At 39.1% G+C, this 12,298-nt stretch overlaps 2 protein-coding genes across 2 annotated transcripts in view; one reads left to right on the top strand and one right to left on the bottom strand.

Annotated features, from left to right (window-relative positions):
- The window catches only part of ppat (phosphoribosyl pyrophosphate amidotransferase), a 20,320-nt gene that overhangs the window by 4,807 nt on the left and 3,215 nt on the right, over nt 1–12,298 (bottom strand). The window contains exons 2-6 of the mRNA XM_079830641.1: nt 3,728–3,794; nt 3,340–3,546; nt 2,936–3,048; nt 1,125–1,270; nt 113–185 (exon numbers count right to left, since the gene is read on the bottom strand). Coding sequence (XP_079686767.1) covers nt 113–185; nt 1,125–1,270; nt 2,936–3,048; nt 3,340–3,546; nt 3,728–3,794 — 606 coding nt within the window. The remainder of the gene's footprint in view (nt 1–112; nt 186–1,124; nt 1,271–2,935; nt 3,049–3,339; nt 3,547–3,727; nt 3,795–12,298) is intronic.
- Nucleotides 7,151–12,298, top strand: part of paics (phosphoribosylaminoimidazole carboxylase, phosphoribosylaminoimidazole succinocarboxamide synthetase) — a 16,277-nt gene continuing 11,129 nt past the window's right edge. The window contains exons 1-4 of the mRNA XM_079830618.1: nt 7,151–7,615; nt 9,104–9,493; nt 9,577–9,645; nt 10,392–11,135. Of these exons, the coding sequence (XP_079686744.1) occupies nt 7,237–7,615; nt 9,104–9,493; nt 9,577–9,645; nt 10,392–11,135 (1,582 nt within the window). The 5' untranslated portion in view covers nt 7,151–7,236. The remainder of the gene's footprint in view (nt 7,616–9,103; nt 9,494–9,576; nt 9,646–10,391; nt 11,136–12,298) is intronic.

Below are 12,298 nucleotides of genomic sequence, written 5' to 3'. Positions count from 1 at the left end.
ATCACATACGCTTGGAGATGGAAACTGTACAGATCATCAAAAGCCAAAAAGGTTTCGCATATTTGATTTACAGCAAACAAAGAAATCAAATCAAACAACGATGGGAACATACTTTGCTCCAATGGACTGAAAGCTACAGGACTCGGATGAGACCACCCAGCCTTCTGTGTCTTTTTCTCCACCACCTGAAGAAAATAAAAGCGTTTAGCAGGCCACACGCAGCCTTTATATTGCAGCCAGTGACACACTTAAATGCTGCTAACTGATCATTTGAAAGCTCAGTCAGTCACACCAAAATAACATTTTAATCTATATAATCAGCCCTTTGCATCTGTTGCAGTTTGAATGTGTTCATATTGGCTTCATAAATACCATTGTAGCATGTTTGACCTGTTCTAGTCGAGTGTGTAGATCTATTATAGACTAAAGCCCTATTCGGACGGGATTAGTTTAACATGGGGAGGTGGGGGTAAAGTAATTACTACCAGAGCTTCTCTGTGATTTTAAGACTTAAACACAGCTGTCCGGGCTGCGCAAGCTAATTGTGATTTGTCGGGGAAAAATGGAAAAGCTCCAGGTTTGTTGTGCTTGTTTGTAGGGCTGCACAATTTTCTTAATTTTATTTAAAAGGCACAATATGTAATTTTCACCTCATCATATATATGTCTTTGGCGTTTCTATGGTTTCTACAAAATCGGAAATCAAGGGTAATGCAGGTATAAAGTCATTGAACGGCCCGTGTCTTGGTTAAAATCCCTTATTTCTCTGGATTTAAACATTCTTGGAAACATTTGGGATAATGTAAGTACACAAGTCAACAAAATATATAAAATTGCTCTAGTGATTTTTGGATATTTTCATCCACATATTGTGCCTTTAAGAAAAATACAACAATCTCTTTCTTTTTTACAGTACAACAGTAAAATTACAATACTAATATTTATGGCCTTTAAAGGGATTCCTTTAACAACAACCGGTTTATAAGCACTTCTCATTACGAGTATGGGAAGAGTGTTGGTGTTCATTACATTCCCAAATGCATAATAAGTGACCCAAACTCAGAGATGTTTTCACTTCAAACCCTTCCCCTCACTGCTGAATAACTCATGTGGGTCTGCACACACCTAAACTGTGCAGTCTGGATATGGGCACTAGTCGTCCAATAGAAAGAGGCCTGTTCCCATAGGGGTCTCTCACAGCATAGATCACATCTTTATACATCACTAGCAGTGAGTATGAAGTCGGCGTCTCAGTCATCAGGTTCTTTATACTGACAAAAACAGACAAACATATAAAAAAATACATAAAAAGTTTTCAGAAAAGGATTTAGCGGCTCATTTCCACCGAGCGGTGCGGTACGGTACGATTCGGGACAGTAAACCCTGGTCCAGATCAGGACCCCTACTTGATAGGCATGGTGTATGCTGGAAAATAGCGATCAACACCGATCTCGCGTGAAGAAGAAAGCGAAACAGTAAACAACAATTGAGGACCTACAGCAGATCATGTTCTTGCTTGTGTTTCAGTTGTATATTAAAAAATGGCGCCTCTTGTGCTGTAGCACGTGCAAGTGATGATTAGCTGTCAACCAATCAATGTTCTGCAGCAAGTCTAGCTCCGCCCTTTAGGTACCGGACTACTGTGCTAGGTACCAGTGATGCGCGGGTTGATCCAAAATGATATTCGGGTCACGGTCGGTCCATTTGAAATAAAGACGCCTCTATGACACACGACCTGCGGAGCTGAATGTGCGCTCACTGGCTGCACTTGATGCTGGAACGCAGAGGATCCTCCTTGCCGGTTGATTCAATATTATTTCTACACAGCGTGAGGAAAGCTAAAAATAAGTAGGCTAATCTTCTGTTTTAGGCCACCAACGGCACCTTATAGCCCTTTTAAGCCCAAGTTAGGCTTACTGTATCGAATTTAGGTTCCTGTGTTAGTTTTATGGATATATTTGTGTAGGCTAAACAATGCAGCCTATTTTATTTTCTTATACAAATGCATATTTTGCGTTTATCTTGTATTAGGCTACTTTTTTTTTTTACCAACAAGTGGCACCCTTTAACCTTCTTTTTAAGCCCAGGTTAAGTTTACTGTGTTTCAGTTTTACCTTCATGGGTATTTGTGAACATTTATTTATGGATATTGTAGCCTCAGTCTTTGGCTTAGCCTACCTGTTTTTGTTCATCTAAAATGCGTTAATAAAGACTTTATTAACATATTCTATGCCTGCATTTTGTGCTTGTGAGAGCTTCAATTGGGCATCCATGTGGCAAAATAGCCTAAGCCTACTAATACAAGTGGGAAATCCTTTTACCTTTTGAATGTTGAGCGTTATTCATTTTTGAATAAATGCTGACGCGGGACAAAATGCCGATTTCCCAACACGTTGAACAGAGCAATGCCATTGTACCATTTTAATAGGCTACTAACGCATATAGCTCAGTAATGTCAGTTTTATGTATTTTCTGAGGTGGGGCGGGATTTTTGTTGGTTAAGTCGGGGGAGAGACACACACTTCGATTAGACTGGATAAACACATGCAGCATCTTAATTGTTAAGAAAATTAAACGAAATAAATTAATAAATCAAGCCTTTATTACATAACACTAGGCTATACCCCCCCCCCCCCCTTTTTTTTTTTTTGCGGTCCGAGTTGTGGGCGGGTTAGTTGAAAACGTTGGTCGGGTGCGGGTTGTTTATACATTGACCCGCGCATCACTGCTAGGTACCCCAATGGAAGGTCCCCAAAAAAAACAGCATTTTGGTACAATTCACAACTTCTGACAATCGAAACGGAAATAACTGCGTACCGTACCACACCACTTGGTGGAAACGAGCCATAATTTTGCTTTCAGTAACAATGACAGGGTTTAACCAACAGTGATCCAATCAGATGTTGCCGTGATGGGGATGGACATGCATAACTTACCGAGCCACCCAATCAGGAGTGTCGAGCTCCTCCATAGGTGGAGTCAAAGCAAGGAGCTGGGTGATCAGTTCACTGTCTGAGCTGGTGGAGAGACCAACACCATGGCGCATAACCTACAACACACAAACACCTTATATCAGATAGAAAAGAAAAGTAATAACCTCACCCTTCCACTGAAACTGTATCCCTAAAGGGGCGGACACACTACACTTCCATTGGCTTTCATTCATACGCATGAAACACAAGCTCATGATGAACTGCCCTGATATGAATGAAAAGAACCTAAACTTTAAATCTGCAGGATTGCAGTTGGATTTAATAAATTGTTGATAAATATTTTTTACAAAAGACGCTGCGACCACATTGCAGTGTCCTCAGAAGTCTAGAGTGACATCAAATCCCACCTTCTTGCGCAGTGCGGAGGCATTGACCAGTTCTCCATTGTGTGCCACTGCAATCTTGCCATGCAGTGTGTCGACCACAAAAGGCTGGCAATTCTGCAGCTCTGAGATGCCCGTGGTGGAGTAACGCGTGTGTCCGATGCCTAGGTTAACATTGCGCAATTTCTGCAAATCCTCTGGTTTAAAAGCTGTATTCACTAAACCCATGCCCTGTGTGAGAGAGAGAGAGAGAGAGAGAGAGAGAGAAAGAGAGAAACAATTATGTCAGGCATGTCTAATCTCGCATTCACTGCTGTATGTTGAAATGTGTTTGCCCATGGGAGAGGAACAAATCATGTTTTAAGTGAGTAGATGTTGTACACACTGAAAGGCTGTGTTATTCTTACACTACCTTCAGGGTGGTGTATGTCGGTGGGTTTGTTCCAGTACTCGTGACAATACCAGCACTCTCCTGACCTCTGTTTAACAAAGGATATTCAGTTATTTTCAATACATTATGCAGATTTAGCCATTGTCTTACACAGCAGGGACACGTTCAAATTATCAGAATTTACAGCACAACATTTATATTACAAAAGATTTACATTTAAAATAAATGCCGTTCAATTGAACTTTCTACTCATTAAAAGAATCCTGAAGTGTTTCCACCACAGCTGTTTTCAACATTGATAATAAAGAGAATGTTTCTTTCTAATGTTTAATAATGTTTCTTGAGCATCTAATCAGTATATTAAAATGAAGCATCATGTGACACTGAAGACTGGAGTAATGATGCTGAAAATTCAGTTTGGACATCACAGGGAAAAAAATGCATTTCCAGGGTTTCTGGAATATATTTTAAAATATAAATACATTTTCTGCAGGTTTTATGATGGTAAATTTAAGACCTTTTAAAAAAATAATTACAACATTAAGGAATAAATTGAAGGGAACATAAGTCAACATGTTATCTAAATGTAAATGTCTAGGAAGCACAGAATGAGTTGTATTAGCAACACTTCAAAGTTTGAAAATACAAATTCCACCAGTTCTCCGTTTTATATATATATATATATATATATATATCTTTTTTTTTTTTTTTTTTTTTACAAAAAAGCTAATTTAAAAAAATTTGCTGTTCAAAGCTGGTCTCCCAAACACTAGAATATGGAAATAACTTTTACTGAACCTTCTGATCCTCTTGTTTTCCTGTGTCTAAAATCTACAAGATTCTTAAATCAAGATACATTTACTTGAGAAGCAAAATTACAATTTTGTGATCTAGTGATTTTATGATTAAAAGAAGAACAAATATCTGCCAATGGGTTCAGAAAAATCAACTTAATTCAAATAAAAAAGTAATTTCAAACCCATCGACAGATACTTGTTCTTGTTTTAAGCATAAACTCACTTAATTTAGTTCAATTTCTCAGAAAACAAGACTTAATTTCATCATTTTGGATGTCAAGTAAATGTATCTTGATTAAGGATGTTTAGATATTTGTACTAGATGTTTTTTATTTTTATTTTCAGTGAATGCAATTTAATTTAAGGCCCTATGAAATCCATTCTGTTTATTTTTTTGTTTTAGCTTTAGGCCGTTTTCATGGTTAAATTAAATTGTATTAGTCAAAAAGCATGTCTAATTAACTGAAATCATGAAACATACAATTTAACAGCAATTTATTAAAAGTTTATGATATATAAGTGCTATGATATGTTTTGTGTTTTTATTTATTCATCCAAAAGTTGACTGATTCTGTGACATTCCGCATTATACAGTATGGATGAATGGATTCTGTGACTTTATACATGTTTTTGAAATCATAGGGGCCTAATTTAATGCCATGATATTGAATTTAAGACTTTCTAATATAATTCAAGACATTTTTAAAGCCTTTAAATTGTAGAAGGTCAAATTAAGACTTAAAGGAACACGCCACTTTTTTTTGAAAATAGGCTCATTTTCCAGCTCCCCTAGAGTTAAACAGTTGAGTTTTACGGTTTTCGAATCCATTCAGCCGATCTCCGGGTCTGCCGGTGGCACTTTTAGCATAGCTTAGCATAGATCATTGAATCTGATTAGACCGTTAGCATGGGTGCAGCAGGCGCAATTGTATTACGCACAGCGCCTGAAAATAGTCCCCAGCGCTCTCTGTGTAAGCAGGTTGTGTCACGTTGGTTATGTTGACGGAAGTTAGCCTATTTTCAGGCGCTGTGTAATATCATTGCGCCGCTGCACTCATGGTACAGCACAAAGTTCCTTGATTATTACGCAGGAATGAGAGTTTAGTTCCTCGCCATATCGGCCTAGAAAATCGCAACTTTTCATTTTCCGTCGTTCTTAGTACACGATGTAACTACAGAAGGGTCAAGTTTTAAATAGGAAAAATATCAAAACTCTTTGGTGATTTTTGAGCGAGATGCTAACGGTCCAATCAGATTCAATGAGCTATGCTAAGCTATGCTAAAAGTGCTACCGCCAGACCCAGGGATCGGCTGAATGGATTGGAAAACGGTAAAACTCAACTGTTTAACTCTAGGGGAGACGGAAAATTAGCCTATTTTCAAACAAAAGTTGAGTGTTCCTTTAAGACCCTTTTAATATCCGTGGAAACCCTGCATTTAAAACATATTAAAATAGAAAAATTTAAATTGTAATAATATTATGTAATATTACTGTTTTTTTAATCAAATGCAGCCTTTGCTGAGCATAAAAAAGGCTTTCATAAACAAAAAAAAGTCTACACTTTATTTTAAGGTGTCCTTGTTACAGTGTAATTATACAATCAAGTACTAAGTAATAGTAAATAACTGCATGTGCTAACTATATAATTAGGGTTAAGGTTTGGTTGATTGCATAATGCATAATTGACCATAATTATTATTATTACCATAATAACTACATGCAAAATGTGTAACAAGGACACTATAAAAACAGAAAAACTTACCAACCCCAAACTTTTGACTGGTAGTGTATACTGACACCTAGTGGTGTGGATGAGGCATCACAAAAAAGTTCTCAGTTACCGATAACATAAGAGCAGCCCATTTACAATTATGATTCACTGAGTCAAAGTGTTGATTAATATAGAGATAACCGAAGTAAAGTGAGAAGCGACTGGTCATGTGATCACATGAGTAGTCCCACCCCCATGTGAAATAACACTTTTATAGGGCTTCCGACATGACGGTCTTCATCTCATGTGAATATACAGGATTTGTAAAAGTACTAGTTATTTATGTGCTTTTAAACAAGGTAAAGTGTAGATATAGTGAGAAGCCAAAGGTGTTTGTTGAAGTGATATTGCATGCGGTGAAGCATTAGAAAACATGTCTTTGCAAGACCAGAGTCTGGAGAATGTGTCCCTCCCTTTCTTCCACCATTTTTACACCAACAATATCAAAAATCAAGCCAAATCTGTTTTTCTGATTGAATGACTGCGACTAAAGCAGATCAAACTGGTTTATGTGAAACGGTTAGCCAGAGAATGAGAGGGAGGTGAGGGGAGGGGGGAGGGGAATGAGAGAGAGGGAGAGAGAGAGAAAGAGAGACTGAAAGCATGAGGGGAAAGCATAGACAGTTTATCCCAAAGATGTGACTGAATAACCACAAAAGACATTCGAAACAGACGTGCAGCCAAACGCCTCTGAGCCTTTTCCACATGTCTTATTAAGGAAGATCGACACAGCAAGTGCAGCTCATTCGCCAAGCCACTTCTCACATTTCCTCCGCGGCCCTCCCCCGCCACACACAGCTTAAGCCAGTCATGAGGCTGCTGTTTGTCACGTGGCCGTTCCTAACTGGCTCAGTCGTCTGGTTGCCTTGGACACTGAGCTTAAAGTCAACAGGGAGGGGGAGCAGAGAGGATAAAGGCAGAGGCGGACAAACAGAAGCCATTTCTAGGCAAGCTTAGAAACATGGAGCCTGAAACAGACCAACAAAGGCATGCTGGGGAGGACAAGAGGCAGAGGGACACAGCTGGACACTGGAGAGGTGAGGAAGTGAAAGCTCTGCTTTCGGTGTGGAGGGAGAGACAAGCCTGGGAAGAGGAAGAGAGCAGGGCCAAGTATGAGGCCATCTCAAGCCGTCTGAGGGAGCTTGGGGTGTGTAGAGACTGGCTTGAATGCAAGGCCCAGAGTAGGAGCATGGCCCTTCCAGACTGGAGGCCTTCGCAGACGGTCTACAAGCGCTCTTCTGCAGAGAGCAGGCCGCAGACCCAAAGGCCTCACGTGGCAGATGAAGAGCCGACTGCTGCCAGAAGAGAGGAGCCTGCTTCAGTGCCGGGTCTTCAGGAAGGTAATTCGCACACAATGACAAAACTACAATCCTGAAACTACAATGTTTTTGGCCATGTCGAAACACTCGAGTGAGAATTTAATAATATATATACGTTTTTCGGCAAAAACAGCATTATATATTATATTGTAGCGCATATATATATATATATATATATATATATATATATTATATATATATATATATATATATAAAATATATTATATATATTTAAAACAAAAACACACATATACATATACATATATATATATATATATATATATATATATATATATATATATATATATATAAATATAATATATTTTTTTTAAATATATATAATATATATATATATATTTAAAAAACTATAATATATAATTTTATAAATATATGAATATAAATATATAAATATAATTTTTTTGTAGCTTGTACAGTTAATGTAAATAATATATAATTAAATAAAAAAATAAAATACCCTTTTTAATTTCAAGTAAAACAGTGGTTCACAACTAGGGGGACTATATATAAAAATAAATATAAATAATATAATAAATATACAAAAACAAGCATTACAATAAGCCAACGCAACTAATATTTATATCTTAATATATACTTTAAATATATACTTATTTTAATCTTTCTCCTCAACTTCTTTGAAGAACCCAGGTTCCCACTGCCTTGAAAAACCTGGATATACTGTTGTCAAAAGTACCGACTTTGGTACCAAGTCGGTACAGAAATTTAAAAAAGTGTGACGATACCAAAGTATCCCTCTAGCATTTTAAGCGCTGTCTGTCTGTCTGTCTATCTATCTATAGGCCAATCAGAGACATATGTTGAGCGCATGAACACAATGGCCAATCAATGTTGAGCGCAAGAACACAATGGCCAATCAATGTTGAGCGCAAGAACACAATGGCCAATCAGAGACATATATGTTGAACGCACAAACACAATGATCAATCAGAGGTGTTTATTAATCCGTTCAACAGTGCTCAAAATGCTAGAGGGAACCCAGACAGCAACATAGTGTCGCCCCGATCCGGCCCACATCTGTTATGTGTGGAATCCACATGTTGACACTATGTTGCTGTCTGGGAAATTTCAGTTCCGACTAGGTACCAAAGTCGGTACTTTTGACAACACTACCTGGATAGTAAGTAGCCTAAAAGTGTGATTTCCAGAGCTGGAAAAGTCATAAATTAATAAAATCATAATGTAAAAAAGTAGTAAAAACTCCATGCCAACTCTATTTTTATAATGACTAAGCATTTTTCTAGCCATGTCGGGTTTACTTGGGTAGAAATTGTGATTAATAAGTACTTTTAAAAATCCTTATCCAGTAAAGGGTTAGAACTGGAGAAGTCATCTGGCCTAATATAGTTGTGGACAATGATGATTTACAGCAGACAATGACCATTAGCTAATGTGGCTCCATTGTTTATACTAAATATTCCTCTGCCTAAAGTTGCCAAACCTGTTGTTAAGTGAGAACCGATTTACTTCTAGGACTTGAAGGAGGTAGACACTGGTCTGACAAGGAGGTGCGGGCTCTACTAACTGTTTGGTCTGACAAGGAGGTGCACAAGCAGCTCCAACGCTCCCACAGAAACAAGGCCATTTTCCAGGAGATGGCCCGTCGGCTGGAGCGCCAACACGGCGTGGTGCGTGACTGGAGACAGTGCCGCACTAAATACAAGAACATGAAGTATGACTACAAAGTCAGCAAGAGCCAAGGCCGGCCAATAAGGTTCTTTACTGAGCTTGATGCTATAATGCAGGGCAAAAACATTGAGGGCACATTTGAGGAGGACGAGTCTCCAAGGAACATACCAGACAGGGACCAGTTGGCCATGAGGCGGGAGCCTGTCGAAGAGCAGGTTATCAAGATTGATGATGGTAAGATTTCCATTTGTAGTATTAATTGCAACGAAATAGTTCCAAAATAGTTGAGTTTTTCCATCTTTACGCCCTTCTTTTAGATGAAAGTCTGGCAGAGATGCAAACAATAATGAATGCCGCCACTCATCCACTGATGGCAAGAGACACAGGTGAGTGCTGACAAAAACCGAAATGCTAAATGTTGTTTCAACATCTTAACAGATTAGTTCACTTTTAAATAAACTTTTGCTGATAAATTACTCACCCCCATGTCATCCAAGATGTCCATGTCTTTCTTTCTGCAGTCGAAAAGAAATTAAGGTTTTGGATGAAAACAGTCCAGGGTTTTTCTCCAAATAATGGACTTCAATGGGCTCCAAACGGTTCAAGGTCCAAATTACAGTTTCAGTGCAGCTTCAAAGGGCTTTAAACACTACCAGACGATTAATAAGGGTCTGATCTAGCGAAATGATCACTTTCTGCGAGAAACCGAGCAGTGTTTATGCTATTATTTTCTTCACGCTCGTATTTTGACCTCACTAAGCGGAAGTTATGGCTGAGCTCAGAGACGATCACGCTCGTCTGAAAAGAGGTAAAATAATAGCATAAATACTGCTCGGTTTCTTGCAGAAACTGATCGTTTTGCTAGATCAGACCCTTATTCATCGTCTGGTATCGATTAAAGCCCTTTGAAGCTGTAATGAAACTGTCATTTGGACCTTGAACCGTTTGGAGCCCATTGAAGTCCATTATATGGAGAAAAACCCTGGACTGTTTTCATCCAAAACCTTAATTTCTTTTCGGCTGCAGAAAGAAAGACATGGACATCTTGGATGACATGGGGGTGAGTAAATTATCAGCAAAAGTTTATTTAAAAGTGAACTAATCCTTTAAATTGCTCTCATTTCTTTTTCAGCGACGTCAACCGCAGCATCAGTAAACGAGATGAACGTAATCACGGTGCACGACTCAGGCAGAAACTGGAGCGAAGAGGAAGTGGCCGCACTGCTTCAAATCTGGGCCGAAGAAGGGATTCAGCGACAGCTACAGGGTTCGACCAGAAACAAAGACATCTTTGTGCAGATTTCACGCAGGCTTCTTCAGCAGGGTGTGGAAAGGGACTGGAAACAGTGTCGCACCAAATACAAAAACCTGAAATACCTCTACCGTTCTCTGCAGAGGGGAAAAGCCGACATCGGAGATCCTCGCCGGGTCATGAGGTTTTACGAACAGCTGGATTGCCTTTTGTCCAAGCCTGCTAGAAGTCGACTGAATTACGCAGAGTTTTCCGACACAAATCATTTACTGAGGACCTCTAGGATGTTTACCCCGCCAGCATTTGAGGAACACTCCATGGGTGGACTTCCACACGAGGACAATGGCATCGTTGCAGCTAGATATGACCAGCCGCCCATTGACGAGGCCACATTGAGATCGCCCGCCATTTCTGCAAGAGGCTTCCAGAACCAGACTGAGACCGAAGGCATTTTAGCAAGACCAGAGGAAGTGTCAAATGTTGAATTTGGGATCCCTGAAATGAATTCCACAGTAGTGAGGAGGTCAACTGGCAGCCCTTTGATAGAATATGAACAGCATCTCTCATCTGACTCCATCGCTGCTGTTATGTATGACGACAGTCATAATTACAGAAGGATCCCAGGTATTAAAAACTAATTATCCCAGTGGTTCTCAACTGGTTGTTTTGCATCAGATTTGACATTAAAGGGTTAGTTCACCCAAAAATGAAAATTCTGTCATTAATTACTTACCCTCATGTCGTTCGACACCCGTCAGACCTCCGTTCGTCTTCGGAACACAAATGAAGATATTTTAGTTGAAATCTGATGGCTCTGAAAGGCCTCCATTGGCACAATGGCACAGTTCACTCTCAAGACCCTTAAAAGGTACTAAAGATGTCGTTACAAAGTCCATCTCACTACAGTGGGTCTACAATAACTTTATGAATCGGCGAGAATAGTTTTTGTGCGCAAAAAAACCCTAAATAACGACTTATATAGTGATGATGATTTCAAAACACGGCCTCATGAAGCTTCGAAGCGTTATGAATCAGTGAGTCGAATCAGCAGTTTGAATCGCCAAATTTCAGCAGTTTGGCGGTTTGACACGCGATCCGAATCATGATTCGACTCACTGATTCATAACGCTTCGAAGCTTCATGATGCCGTGTTTTGAAATCGTCATCACTATGCAAGTCGTTATTTAGGGTTTTTTTGCGCACAAAAACTATTGTCGCCGATTCATAAAGTTATTGTAGACCCACTGTAGTGAGATGGACTTTGTAACGACGTCTTTAGTACCTTTTATGGGTCTTGAGAGTGAACCGTGCCATTGCGCCAATGGAGGCCTTTCAGAGCCATCAAATTTCAACTAAAATATCTTCATTTGTGTTCCGAAGATGAACAGAGGTCTTACGGGTGTCGAACGACACGAGGGTAAGTAATTAATGACAGAATTTTCATTTTTGGGTGAACTAACCCTTTAATAAAATGAAAAGAACTATCTGATCATCCTCCATAACGCGGTCGCTATTTATAACTTTAAGCGACCATAAGCACGACCAAATTGGTATATAGTATAAAAGTCCTTCCTGAACCCACATTAAATGTAGTCTGACTACAATTTTATTTTACCTGGCAAAGTTTTGTTCATGTTTTTTTATGAGGGCATGTTTGAGTATGATGCAATCTGTTCATGTTGGCACTTTTTGGATTTTCTACCACATGAATTTGTATCAAGGGCATTGTGTTTGACGCAGTTTGACCGAACACAAAGCATTCAACGTCAACAGCAAACGATATGGGA

The sequence above is a fragment of the Gobio gobio genome (genome assembly GCF_949357685.1).
Source record: "Gobio gobio genome assembly, chromosome: 12".
Classification (NCBI taxonomy): domain Eukaryota; kingdom Metazoa; phylum Chordata; class Actinopteri; order Cypriniformes; family Gobionidae; genus Gobio; species Gobio gobio.
This window is presented reverse-complemented; position numbering and strand designations above follow the sequence as displayed.